Source organism: Alligator mississippiensis, chromosome 13 (assembly GCF_030867095.1).
Source record: "Alligator mississippiensis isolate rAllMis1 chromosome 13, rAllMis1, whole genome shotgun sequence".
NCBI lineage: Eukaryota > Metazoa > Chordata > Crocodylia > Alligatoridae > Alligator > Alligator mississippiensis.
The window spans coordinates 28,384,425-28,399,117 of record NC_081836.1 but is presented as its reverse complement, the minus strand read 5'-3'; the positions used below and the strand labels follow the sequence as shown (position 1 = coordinate 28,399,117).

The 14,693-nt window shown below is 46.3% G+C and overlaps 1 protein-coding gene across 1 annotated transcript in view; it reads right to left on the bottom strand.

Moving 5' to 3' along the window:
• NTN3 (netrin 3) overlaps positions 1-14,693 on the bottom strand; it is a 94,929-nt gene that overhangs the window by 40,312 nt on the left and 39,924 nt on the right. Inside the window, exon 3 of the mRNA XM_019493132.2 lies at positions 12,821-13,009. Coding sequence (XP_019348677.1) covers positions 12,821-13,009 — 189 coding nt within the window. The remainder of the gene's footprint in view (positions 1-12,820; positions 13,010-14,693) is intronic.

The following is a 14,693-nucleotide window of genomic DNA, read 5'->3' as shown; positions in this document are numbered from 1 at the left end:
TAAGGTGCTCTGTCCCAATAAGAACATCATATGGCACAACTTAATTCCTTTATTTTCTTTTCTGCCAAGATCTTATTTCTCTTTGAAGTGCTTTAGGCAACGGGCTAATACCAAACACCATGCACCTATATTTAAATTCCAGGTTCTCTTGTATGATGATGAGGTTGCTTCTTGCCACGCTGCCACAGATTCCGGTTGAAGAACTGGCATATCCAATACCACCAGGATCATTTTTGTTTTTAAATCACCTTCTCATGGCGTATAGCTAGTGTAGTGGTTCCTAAAGCATGTTTCCTCTTTGTTGTCCCTGGCACAGGAGAATGTGGCTGGTGGAAATGGGAGGTTGGCCAGGATCCTCATAAACTGTGCCAATCTCCCAGCTGTACCTTTCTACCATGTGGTGCTCTTAGCATCCAGCATATGCTACAGCAGCCCTCAGTCTAGGGGACCCACCCTGTACATGGATGCCATGATGGAAAGCAGAGCAAAGATGAGCTCCATGGTATCTTTGCCCACACACCAAGCTGTGCTATTTATAATTCATTTGGATGCCAGGATCTGGCCCAGACAGTTCAAATGGTGCATTAAGTCCCTAGCTTAGAGCTTCACTCATCCAGTTTTGTTTGCCAGAAGGCATGTCTTGAACCTAACACTGAGGATATTTTTGCTTCTGAGAGCTTAGCTGCTACTCCTTTGACAGCTTGCACTGGAGAATGCTCATGTTTTATGGCTTTATTTAAATTACAGGGATTAATGCATAACCATTCTTACTTTGGCTTTCCAGTTACAAGTGAATTAAAACTGTACATTGTTCTATAATTTCAACACTCCCATCTGCAATATTACAAAGTTGTTTTTATACTCTTGTTGGATGTCTCACTAGAATTCCTAGTTCGTCTGTCTTAACTGTCATCCTATATACTGAAATACATTTGGGAATGCTGTGAGGGTGTTGGTCTTTGCTCTTTGTATGTCATTCTGTTCAGTTCCAGAAAATATTTTTGCAAATATCTTCAGCATTAGGCATGAAATAAGTTTCTACCACAGGTGCTTCAAACTCTTTAATCAGTGATACCAGTTTTTACAATGAGAAGTAATAGCTACTTATCTCTGAACTGCTATTTCATTTCCTGTGTGTGAAGCAAGCCTTGGCTTCAGGTACCTGCTCAGTTTCCTGAGATAGACTGCTCTGTATTTCGCCTGAAATGACCTTGTATTATGCTCCATTGTCCCAGTTTAACGTGCTCAGCCATTGTCCTACAGTTGTATTTGTTGAGCAAAGCTGAATGCTTCGCAGATGTTTTCTCCTACAGAAAGATTTGTATCACTACCTGTTTTTCCTGCATACTGTATTTGTGGACACTCTGGGCCTTGAGTTACATGGCCCATCTTTAACACATCACCTATTCTGTACTCTCTGGCTTTGCAATTGTTTGGCTCTTATTCTCATCCACATTCAGTTATGCTGGGCAGAAAACATTCAGCTCTTAGGCTGAATATTATTTTGGTCTCTGGGCTGCTTTATAGCCTCATCTGCAGAAAATAACAGAGGGCTCAAATCCATATTTCAACACCCTTTTATACACCTGAAGCAAAGCTAAAGATTGAGCATAGAAGCAAATCAGGACTTCTGTCATTGTGAGCACTTTCACTTCCCAGTACCTGCAAGTTTCCAAGTGACAACACAGAGGAGGTGATTTATAAGCAATCTAACTGGGGCATGGTAAGTAAAATGGACCCTGGTGCAGTTCTGCTCTTTTGTCTGTCTCAGCACTCAGCTGAGCTGAAGCAGCTCATTAACTGCACTGTTCTCTGCATGAGAATTAGCAGTCTGTTGGTGCTGAACAGATGTTATAGATCCCATGGTGGAAATGGTGTCCATTAAGTTATTATTCATATCCTGATAGCTGCCAAGGCATCATCCATTGTGCAGAGCACTGGCCAAACAAATTGTAAGAGGCAACAATTGTTCAAAAGACCTTGCAATATAAATAAACAAGTTACAGAAAAAAATGCAGGAAAGGAAGTGTGACAGTCCCCATTTTATATCTCGGGAATCAGACTCAGAGAGATTAAGTGACTGGTCCAAGATCTTGCAGGGAGTTTGCAGCAGGGCCAGACACTGAACACCGATCCCCTGAGTTGTGCTGCAGTGTCCTAACTGCAGAATCAGCCTTCTGCTTAACATATGTAACTTAGTAGGGGACAGGCTTAGTGCAAATGTTCACCTGGCTTTGTCAAACTTTGCAACATTCCAGGGTTGCTGACAAATTCAGCCAGTGCGTCAAGATAAGGCCCCCAAAAATGTAGCTGGCAGAAACCTGCCTTTTGCTTGCAGTGAATAAATACTAGGAGCTGGAGTGGCGTTTGCCTCCTGCGGGGCAAAGGTGGAAGGAAATGTAAAGAGCCCAAATCCTTTGGTTTGGCTGAGCAAGTAGACTCATTTTGTAGCGTTCTCCCAGTGAATGGCATCGTGGGGCTCCTCCTTCTCTGTTCACCCCCTCACCCCCCAACAATGTATCCTTCCCTGCCATAGAAAAGCAGTAGCATCTGCAAGCCATGTTTATAGATTCCTGTCACTTCCTCACCTAGCTGGGATTCCTGATGCTTCCCCTGAGCCTGAATGGGCAAATAGAATCCCAGATGAGGCTCCAGGAACATCACCATGTCAGAACCCACTGAGAAAAATTATCCCCATACCTTCTCCCTCTGCCTAGTCTGCAGGCAGCCAGCAGCAGTTTGCCCCAGGCTGCCTCTGAGCTCTGTCCCTAGGACTAAAAGGTAAGTGAATGAACAGGCTCTGAGGAATGGGAGCGCCCACCCCATACATTACAGTCTGTGGTTTGGCTGTAAATTGTAGCAGAATTGCCTCTTAATGGAGATGCTTTACCCTGCCCTAATACTCTGCAATTACTCCCTGTGAGGATATCAGAACAGGACTTGTCCTGACAGACTTCAAGCTGCTGCCTTTTGCTGTGTGGATTAGGAAGTCAAAGCCACCGTGCATTTCATTGGACGAGACCAGGGCCTCTCTTGCTACTCCACCCTTAACCCTGAAAATAAAGATGCCTGAAAGAAAGCCAGAGGAGGAAATGCACTGAGTCCCTCCCACAGCTTAGCAGTGTGTGGAAATAAATCCGACTGGTACTTTGAATTCTCTCTCTCTCACATACACAAATGCATGCACACACACACACAGACAGACAGACAGACAGACACATACATGCACACCTTCCCCCTTTCCACCCCCAGCCCCAACCTAGTGTCTTCCTGTCTGAAGAGCTTCTCTAGTAGCTCGTGCTCACACATGCGTGTAGGGGGGGCACTTAAATCCCAAGCAAAATACATAAGCAAGCTAACAACAGCCTCTATTTTCATAGCTCCAGGTTATGATAATGTCAAGACATTTCCAGCAGAGCTGGATACATACATGATGAGTTGATAGGAGCTCATGCAAACCTCCATTCACCTCTCGGACTGAGCCATGGAGGACTGGAAATATTTGGCCAATGTAATTCCACCATTTTAAATTTTTTTTCATTTTAGTGCTCCTTCTGCTCTCCCCAGTTTGTCCTGGGACCAGTTTGTGTGAGAAAAACCTTTCTGGTTATCTCACAGGAACAAGATGGAGATGTGATGTACAGGAAACTTCATGTGAGTTCAAACCTGATTTTTGTAGCAAAGAAGCTGGCACAAGCCTCTGACCCATACATAAAGATATGAGTTCTTTTCATAAAATACTCTGCAAGACCTGCTTCTGTTCCCAATGCATTCATGGCTGTGCAAATCTGAAGGAAGAGAGGTGACACTCTGCCCCAGATCTGCAGTGTGGAGTAAGCTAGCATTGACCAAGGCCTCTATGACAACAGCTGGCAGTACCCAGAGTACTGCAGGGCCAGGAGTTCTCTGGAGTGGGCCATGAGGGCATGTCTACATGGCATTTGGAAGGGCTGCTGTGAAGCACTCTCTCCACACACTCATTGTTGCTCTGAACACATCAAAACCCAGGTGATGGAACTGCCTTCAAGCTGTCCTGAGTGTGTGCCAATAAGTACAGCTGATACGAAGAGCCTGAAAATGGAGCCAGCCATGTACTTGGGGTCATACAGTGGCTGCACTGCTTCCTTTCTAAGTGAGTGGTTAAGGTCAGGGATAGATTGTGGGGAGGGGGTTGTACAGTGGTGCAGTTGCCCTCCCTTTCCCCTCTGCCCTTTGATTCCTGATTCACCCAAAGTTTAAAAATAACCACCTGGCAGTGGCAGCAGCATTTCTATTCAGGCAGCACTGAGGGAGTTAATTCACTTAAGGCTCATTATAATCTTCCTGATTCATTCTGAACATTCTGAAGGATGGCCAATCTTCTAGACAGGGTTTTCAACTAAGATCGAGGAAACGCTGATTGGAGCATGCCCAGAGACCGACATACAAGAAAGCTCCATAGGTCACTAGGTACTAGGGACACTAGGAGATTCACTCCTGCAAGACCTGAGGGAATGGTTCTCCCTTAGCATGACAAGAAATCATTCGTCTCAATTGGAGGACTCAGGTGCCTGTACGCTAATGCCAGGAGCATGGGGAACAAGCAGGAGGAACTAGCCTTCCTACTCTCCAGTGGGCATTACAATCTAATAGGGATTATGAAGGCCTGGTTGGACTGCTTACATGATTGGAGCGTAGCCATAGAGGGCTACACCTTGCACAGAAGGGACTGAGTAGGGAAGAAAGGTGGAGGTGTAGCTCTCTATGTGGGGAAGCAATACACCTCCTTGGAGGCCGACATAGGATCCAGAGATGAGCGGCTCAAAATCCTTTGGGTCAAACTGTGGAAGGGGGAGGGAGGGGGGCGCAACAAGAGAGACTGAACTGTAGGTGTATACTACAGACCACCAAACCAGGGGGAGGAGCTCAATCTGGAATTCTCTCAAGAACTGGCAGAGGCCACACCTGCATGGGACATGGTCATCATGGGCGACTTCAATTATTCAGACATGTCTTGGGAGGAATACTCGGCTAAGTTGGATTGGTCATGTTGCTTCCTGACCTGTATTGAAGAGTTCTACCTGACTCAGGAGGTGCGCAGGCCAACCAGAGGTAACACTCTCTTAGACTTGGTCTTGGCTAAAGGAGACGAACTGGTGAGCGACTTGAATATAGAGGATAACCTGGGCAACAGTGACCATGAAAACATCATGTTCACTGTCCATTGCAAGGCAGGCAAATCAGCTAGCAGGGTTGAAGGTTTCGACTTCAAAAAAGTGAATTTCAACAAGCTCAGGGCAATAGTAGGGGAAGCGCTGCAGGACCAAGGACTGAAGGTGAAAGGAGTGCATGAAGAGTGGTCGTTCCTCAAGGACATGATCCTTGAAGCACAAAAGAAGACCATTCCCATGCGAAGGAAAGGTAGCAGAAGGGCTGGGAAGCCCGCTTGGTTTATTAGAGATATCATGGACCTCTTGAAAAAGAAGAAAGAGGCATACAAATAAGAGAGTCCCCAAGGAGGACTATACATCAATGGCCCGCACTTGTAGAGAGCATATTAGAAAGGCTAAGGTGATGACTGAATTTCAACTACCAATAGAAATCAAGGACAATAAGAAGCTCTTCCTTAGGTATGTAGGGAACAGGAGGAAAACAAATGGAAGCATGGGGCCATTGCTTAACAACTCAGGATGGCTGGTTACCGACACTCAGGAGAAAATGGAACTCCTAAATGACTATTTTGCTTTGGTATTTCACCAGATCAAAGGGAAAATTATGCTAAATAGGATACAGACTGGACATGGTGGGAATGACTACCTTCCTATTGTTGACATTGACCTGGTGCATTATCAGTTAGAAAAGTTAGACATTTATAAGTCAGCAGGACCAGATGAACTTCATCCAAGAGTGCTGAAGGAGCTGGCCGAAGTCATCGCGGGACATCTGGCAAAACTCTTCCAAAACTTGTGGTGCTCAGGGGAGGTCCCTGAAGACTGGAAGAGGGTCAATGTTGTGCCCATCTTCAAGAAGGGGAAGAAACAGGACCCAGGCAACTACAGGCCAATTAGCCTAACCTCTATTCTAGGGAAAAACCTGGAAAAATTCATCAAGGAGTCTATGTGCAATAGGCCTGAAGAAAGTAGGATTTTGAATGACAGCCAGCATGGCTTCATCATGGGCAAGTCTTGGCTTACCAATCTCATCTCCTTCTATGACCAGGTAACTCTCCACCTGGATAATAAAGAGGAGGTTGACATTGTATACCTAGACTTCCAAAAGGCTTTTGATCTGGTATACCATGATGTTATCACAGGAAAATTGGAGGAGGCCAGATCATTGGAGGAGGCCAGTGCAGGCTTAAAAATTGGAAGAGGCCAGGTCAGTGGAGAAGGCTGACTGCGGGCTTAACTGCTCAACAGTCAGGTGGGTAGGAAGCTGGCTGCAGGGTAGGACCCAGAGAGTTCTAATGAACAGATCTGTGTCATCCTGGAGAGAAGTGGCCAGTGGTGTCCCTCAGGAGTCTGTGCTTGGTCTAGTGCTTTTCAAAATCTTTATCAATGATTTGGATGCGGGGGTAAAGAGCTCACTGGCCAAGTTCACAGACAACACCAAGTTATGGGGGAGCGTGGCCATGCTTAAAGATAGGCTGCAGATATAGGTGGACCTAGACAGGCTGGCAAGTTGGGCAGATCAGAACCAGGCGAAGTTCAATGTTGAGAAGTGTAAAGTGCTCCATCTGGGGATGAACAATCCCCCACATACTTACAGGCTCGGTGGCACCAAGCTGACTAGCACCATGACTGAAAGGAACCTAGGGGTAATAATAGACTATTGTATGAACATGAGCCGTCAGTGCGATGCTGTAGCCAGAAGGGCAAACAATACTCTGACATGCATCAACATCACAAGCAAAACCAAGGAAGTGATTCTTCTGCTTTATTCAGCATTGGTGAGACCACATCTGGAGTACTGCGTCTATCTCTGCATCCTGCACTTCAACAAGGATGTGGAAAAGCTTGAGAGAGTCCAGATAAGAGCCACCTGTATGATCAGAGACTTGCAAGGCAAGCCACATGAGGAAAGGCTGAGGGACTTGGGTCTCTTCAGCCTAAAAAAGAGAAGGCTGAGACGGGACTTGGTAGCAGCTTACTGCTATATCAGGGGGCTCGGCAAACAACTGTTCACCAGGGCTACCTTAGGGAAAACCAGGAGTAATGACCACAAGCTCCTGGAAGACTGTTTCAGGCTTAACACTAGGAAAAAGTTCTTCACAGTTAGGGTGTCCCGACTGTGGAATAAACTCCCTCCAGAGGTGATGTAATTACCTACCCTGGAAATCTTCAAGAGGAGACTGGACAGTCACCTCTCTGGGGTCACCTGACCCCAGTTGTCTTTCCTGCCTTGTGGAGGGGGCTGGACCCAATGATCTTGCACGGCCCCTTCCAGCCCCTTCCAATCTATGAATCTATCTATGAACTCTTCATTCCATAGGTGTTAATGACTATTTCTCCTTTTTTAATGGTCTTGATATTCCATTAATCAAGCTATCCTTTTTTTCTGCAATTCTGCTGTCTGTTAGTGTCTCCTGGTAACGTAACTCCTATTTTACAGCCTGGCAGACTGTTTTTAACTCTAGCTAAAACTCCTGTGTGGAAATAACTCAGTGAAACACTGGGTGCATTGGCAAGATGCTCAGGAAGTCTTGATTTTGTTTTATGAATCTGAAAAGAGATATACATTTCATTGTAATGACTAGAGGGCTAATGAAACAACATCTTTTGATTATTTTTTACCCAGTTCCTGGTATTTTTATACATAATGTATGATATAGCAAATTAGTGCATTTTTCAATAAAGGTATATTTGTTTTTGCTTTGATCTTAAAATTAATAATTCACCCCTAGGCCTTTAGCATATTAGTAAAACTTCTAGTTCCTTTTTAATTGGAGAAAATAATGTGTTGTGCTGTATGTGAGAATGTACCACACCATCTGCAACCCCTTTTCAAAATCTTAAATCCATCTTTGGGTATGTTGTGCACATATTTATGGTGCTCTTGGGCTTGGCAGTACTAGCTAGAGTGAACCTGAAGTCAAATTCTGGAGGGATCACTAAGGGGAAGGGATGACTTTGTGGCCTCTTCCAGTGAGGGAGGTTAAACCCAGCACAGGCTAGTGCCCATCTGTTTACTGTGTGAGGATGGAGCTCAGGGCTAGAACAGCGGGTGCTGAGGGATGGAACAAAAGCAGGAATAAAGTCCTACCTCAGTGAGCTTCCAGTATCAATGCTTTGAAAGCAGGGGTGTGTGTGGGTAAGAGTGAAGCCTGTATGTGCGTGACAGAGTGAAAGAGAGAGGAGGGAAAGGGAGAGAGGAAATAATGGCAGGGAGAGCCAGGGGAGATTTCATTGCAGCTACAGTTCCTGCAAATCCCCTCCCTACCCCCCCAGAGGAAATGACTCAGGGCTTTTTCAAGAAACCACAAGCTGACAAATTTGCTGCCTGCCCTGCTGCTTTTGTGCTGGGTTGCAATATTTAGGGAGTACTTTCCCCTCACAGCTGTTACCTGGGAAATCGCATGGTGGTGGCTGAGCTGCATGTAGCCTTCAATGCCAGTGATGCTGGAATGAAGGTGTGTGAGTAGAAGACACTGGTTTAATTTCAGTCCAGCTTTCCTGGCTTTCTTGCCATGGGCGATTGGTGTATCCTAGGTTGGGGTGCACACTTGCCCCCACAGCGGCCAGTCAGCGACTGGGGAGGGTCCCCCCACTGGTTGCGAGCACCAACCCGGAAGTGTCAGCAGCGCTACTCCTGGTGCCCCCACTCCCTAGCCAGCGCTCTCGGGGGGGGCACCAGTGCTCCTGCCTGTCCCCCCCCGTCTGTCACCTAGGTGGGGAATGCTGCTGTGAGGGGGTGCACCAGTGCTCTCAGGGTGTGCATATGCACCCCCATGCACCCCCTATGCGTCGCCACTGTTTCTTGCCATGCAGCAGGATCCATCAGCTGTCACCACTCAGTGGCAGCCCAGGGCCCTGGTGCATGAAAACTATGGCACTAGGATCCTCAAATTCAATGTGAAACCCCTAACATAGGGATCCAAGCAGTCCCTTCCTTCCTACACACCTGAGAGGGAGGAAGGCACTAGGCTGAATGGTACATCAGGAAGGACTATGCCCAAGCCCTGCAAAGCTAAGGGAGGGGGCCTCTCATGGGTCTCACATGGGGAGTAGGTGCCTGAGTGCTGACGCCCAGCTGTGCATCAGGTCTCAGCATGGCATTCCTTGATGCCATGGCAACACTGGAGGGGGGGAGGGGGGGGAGCTTGGCTGACCCACTCCCAACTCCTCTCCGCCAAAAATGTGCCCTCAAAAGTGTCACAAACCTCCAGCACACTCAACCTCTCTTTGTTCCAGAGCTACTGCATGATGAGCACTGCTTGGGTAATATCAAATCTATTGAGCATGATGGCCAGGGAGACATGCTATAGAGGTCCAGAAGTGGGGAGTGCAGGTACTCACCTGTCCCCCATAGCATTCTGGGAGTCCCTAGGGAAGGAAACTGCCCCTTGGCAAAATCAGTAAGCAAATGCTCCATGAATTTCTGGAGATGTGGTGCTCATTTACAGATCATATGTCATACCAACACACCCCCTCCACCCCCAGTTCCAACTCCATTCCTGCAGTGATTTCCTGGAGGGAACTCATGCTTTTTTCTGATGCAAGATGTTCAGTGCAATGTGCTCATGGCTAGATGGGATAGCAGGGGGGTGCTGTTTCCAAGGCCGTTGCCACGGCAAGTCTCTGAAAGGCTAATGGCACTTTGGAGGGAGCACAGAATCCCCAGGCTAGGGGAAAGCTGGCTGCTGAGGTGAGACGCACATGCACGGCGGCCTGCCAACTCAGCTGCTCGGGTTATTAAAAATGATTAGCTCTCCGTTTCCTAATGACCTGGCTGTGAGGCAGGTCTCACCTCCCCGTGCCAGACCCAGCCTCTGCTGTGCTCCTTCTGCCGCTGCTGCTTTTCACTTTATGAGGCGCTTGTTAAAACTGTGAAGTTTCTCTCCTCTCCACATCTACGTTCTGCTAAATCCCTGGGGGAAGGGGGTGGGAGGTGGGGCAGGGAGTAGTTTTTCTATATCAGGCCTAGCAGCCTGGATTAGCAGTATGCAGATCCCAAGCACATCTTCAATGGACAAGCTACAGTAAGCCACAAATATGTCATACCTACAAATTATTATGATCTGCTAGGAGGGCACCCGTTGCGGGCCAAATGTGTATATCTTAAACTCATTCTGTTGCTACCCAGTTAAACTCTCTTCCCCCTCACTCTTCCTGAAAAATCAGAAGTCACTGCTTGCAGGCTGATCTTACATCAAAAGAGCATTTTTGGTTTAGTGCTGCTTTTGACCTGCAATGCTTTTATAAAAAAGCAAACAAAGGCACTGATTCTCACAATCCACCCTGGCACCCCAGAGCCAGGTACAGGATGGGAGGGTCACTCCCAGAACAGATGCTTAGCAACTATCATCTGGCATAGATATCAAGGTCTGAAAATTAGAGAAGCCCCTAGTCTCCCAGGCTAGACACTACCTTTCCCACTAGCCTGGAAATTAGTAAGTAGCACAAGGCAAACCTCAGAATAGTACAGCCACTTTGGCTTGAATGCATAACCAAAACTCCTTTGCATTGTCCTGCATCTCCGGCATATAGATAACTAGCCTTGAAATACTGAAAAAAAAGCCTGGCTCATGGCTGTATGCTAGGGCATTTCAGCTTCTAGAACCCAGAAGGAAAGAGGCAGAAGGAAAATGTGAGCAATCATAGGGGGATTTTTTTCTTCCAGATTCATTCTGAAATGTCTCCGTGCTAGATGTGTAGAAAACCTCACTGGCAGCTGGGGGTGAGAATGATTTTTTCCATTGCTACCTTGAGCACCTAAGGGTGCCTGTAGACATGCAGGGACACTGCTCCAATGTGCTGTAATTACAGCACATCAGAGCAGACTCCATTAACTGAGTCTACTGGAGTGTGTTAATTAGTGCACTCCAGCAGCCTCCATGCCTCGTGTATTCAGCAAAATGGCAGCAGAAGCATTTTAACTAAAGCTCTTCGAATGAGCTTTAGTTAAAGTGCTCCCACTGCCATTTTGAAACATGGGCTGCTGAATACACAAGACGGTGGAGGGGGGCGGGGGGACACCTTTCATTAGAGCGGCTGTAATTAACACCTCTTCCCCCTCCGCCTTCAGCACATGTAAAGATGCCCTAAGTGCTTTCCCAAGGAAACTAATGAAATGTGGCTGGTAGCTGGACGAAGCATTAAGTAAACTGCCCTGAATATATTGCCCATCTTATGGTAATTGTAGGTAGAGAAGTATTTTATTCTTTTAAATTGAAACAAGAAATTAAATGAAAAAGCTGAAGACCAATCTGATCCCAGGAGCTGGCTAACTTGTGCAGATGAGATAGATACCTTCTGAGCTGTCTCTCCTTAATACGTAAAGCTTTCTGTGTTCACCCACAGGCTTAAGATGGATATTCCATCATTCTTTTGCAATGGATACATACTTCCTTTATTCTTATCATTACAGTGTGCTACATGCTAGAGAGGAAGCCACACTCCCTTCCGAAAGAAGGTCACCATCCTAAGTTAGACAAAGAGATTGGGGGTGAAATCTTGGCTTCAGTGGAGTCAATTGCAAAACCCAGTGACTTGAATGGGGCCAGGATCTGAGTCCAGATGAATAATGTTTTTGGTGATGGTCAAGGTGATGCAGGCTGTGTCTTTTGTTATGTGAAGCACACCTCCCTTGGCAGAACTATTATCACTCATGAGGCTTCATGGAGGAAATGTGCTTGAGGAGGGATCGGAGTGAAGAAAGAGGCTTAATCTCAGCTTGGTTCCGGAGCACTGCCAAACTCAGAGCTAAAACCAGGGTAAGGAGAGGTCTACATGCCAAAAGAACTGGTGTTTTCCAGGTAGTTCACAGAATCAGGCTGTAATTCTGAATCCAAAATGGTTCTTAGCTGATTCTAGTGGTGGTAAACTAATAACTTTGGCTGCAATTAACAGGAGCAAAATTAACAGGAGCCATGAGTGCTCAACATCTCTTAAAAATCAGGCCATTCCAGTGGCTCTGTACTAGAAAATTTAGATCAGTGTAACCAAAAGCAATAAGTGCCAGCAGTACAAACTCCTAAAGTGGACGCTCTCAGTCAGGCAAACCCATGTGCTAATCTTTTGCTTTAATCTAAATCACTTCTGAGAGCGACTTAAATCCTTTTAAGTGCATCTACATTAGTGGTTAGCTCTGTATCACTAGATCAATTTTAAATCAATTTACTTACCATACAGCAAGTTTTCCAACACAGACGAGGCTTTATATACTTATATATATGGACCCCTAGAGACGAAAATGCTCCCACTGATGACATGCTTAGTTCCTCTGAAGAAGACAAGCCTAGCCGCCTTCCATTTTATTTGTTTGCCCTCAGATTGCTCTGTCGCTTCATCCATTCATTTGCAAAGGTGCAGAGGTGTCTGCCTCAGAAGAGAGGCAGCCAGAGGAAGAGAATTGATTGTGACTGGAATGTAGGGAGGGGCAGGAGGAGAAGGGAAGTCCACATGGGAGTAAGCAGCTGCATCAAATAAGAATAGATTTTTTTTTAATGTAGTCCTCATTTAAGGAAGGACACAGTGCAGCCAAGAGATGGATGGGAGAAAGAGGAGGGATGGATGGAGAGGAGAGGGCTTAGGGAAAGAGAATAGGCAAAATGGGTAGCAAAGAGGGGTGTACAGATCCTATGTGGACAGTCTCCCAACCAAAGACCCTCTCCTTGCCTTACCTTTGCAGGCCTTGCGGTCGGTGATGGATTTGCTCAGGTCCCGGTAGAAACCTTCCTTACAGTAATGGCAGTGGCGGCCCGCGGTGTTGTGCCGACAGTTGAGGCAGACACCTCCGCTCTTCCTGCCAGAGAGTTTGTAGAGCTCCATGTTGAAGCGACAGCGCCGGGCATGCAGGTTACAGTTACAGGCTGCAGGAGGAGGGGAGAGGGAGTGAGGTGACAGAGGAAGGAAACAAACATTCTCCTGCCCCCTCAGACCCAGCATAAGATCCTTTCACAGGCCACTCAGGTCAAGCTCCAGACTTAGAGCCACTGGAAGAATATGATCTACAGCTCCAATACAGTGACACAAAGAGGCCAAAACAAGGTGCATAGCTCCATTGCCCACCTGAACCAGGACAGGTGAAGACTGAATGAGGCTAAAAGCTCTGATGTCTGCTGCCTCCTCAGTGCCCAGGGGTCTCAATCCAGAGCTCCAGTGAAATAAGTGTTGTCAGTCTAAGCAGAACTGAATGGATCAGGGAGACACCCACCCACTCACTCCCACTCTGCACATGACAGCTCAGAAAAAAAAGGTAATGTAATACATGCCCACTGCTATTCCTAGGCTGTCTCAGGCATGCACTCAAGACCTACCTGAGGTGATTACACGGACTCATTTCTAGGATTTGGCAGGCTCTCTGGATCCAGCATGAGACACATTGGAAGGGTGGTGTGGAAGCCAGGTTGGAATGCTACTGTATACAACAGACTCTTAGAATAAAGGACTAGAATCATGCTTGCTTCGTAAAAGGTGAGACCAATTATAAACTAAGAAATACACAAGAATGTGGGCATCACCTCTGCCCAGATGTACCTGCAATACAATTGCTGAGCTATCCACCTTCAACTACTATGTGTAGGACATCTTGTAAAAGTTCGAGCTCAGTGCTATGGAAGCAATGCTGGCTGGGTGATGGTTTACAGATCAGTAAGCAGGATTTAAATAGCCAGTACAGAAAAACTAAAAGCAATTCAGTCTTTCATCCCTAACTTGAAACAAAGAGTCCAAACATGTGGAAACTTCAGTTCATTTCTGCCAGTGCCTCCTTATTTGTTCTTTTTATTGTTGTTTCTGTATTTACAGGTTACAACTGAGACAAGGAGCAGGAGTAGCCAGCAATCCCAAGAGAAAGGTTGAGACCTCATTCTCTTTTGGAAACCCAAGGGACTGAAACATCTGGCTGCTGACCTGAACCTCTGAAGTTGGTCCATTGTTGCAGAGAACCATTTAAGGACCAAATTAGGAGGTGACGTGTAAAGTGCTGTAAATCAGAGATGATTTACCCTCAATCTCTCTAGGCCTGCACACACCCACTTATGGATGTGTAAGGGAGGCTGAAATTATATAATTTAGACACCAAGAAGACAGGAAATTTAGGTTAGTGCCCAAAGACTAACTTACACATTTTCAGACTGTCCCATGAGTCGCTTTCCTGGCTGCAGATCTTTCAGCCAGCAGGTTACTCTGGCTTAGGCTGCAGACTTAGAGAGGCAAGTCTGGTAGTGATCTGAAAGCCGGAGGGCAATATTAGTCCTCCGTTGGGAGGATAGGTATGAATCTAAGGACCTGTCATCGTTCACCAGAAAGTCTTTGCTCCTGACTTCAATGGGAGCAAGATCAAGATCTAAATCTTGGAAATCTGGAAAGAATTTAAATTGATGGAACTTACAGGTTGCAGGTGGCAGAAGGAAGTTACTCCAGTCTAGAGTCCCTTAAACCCACTTCTTGGAGTTTCATGCATTCTTATGTGGGACAGGGAATAGATTTTTCTTCCATGTTTGTACTGTGCCTAGGACAATGAGACTCTGGTCTGGTAAGCACTGCCACAAT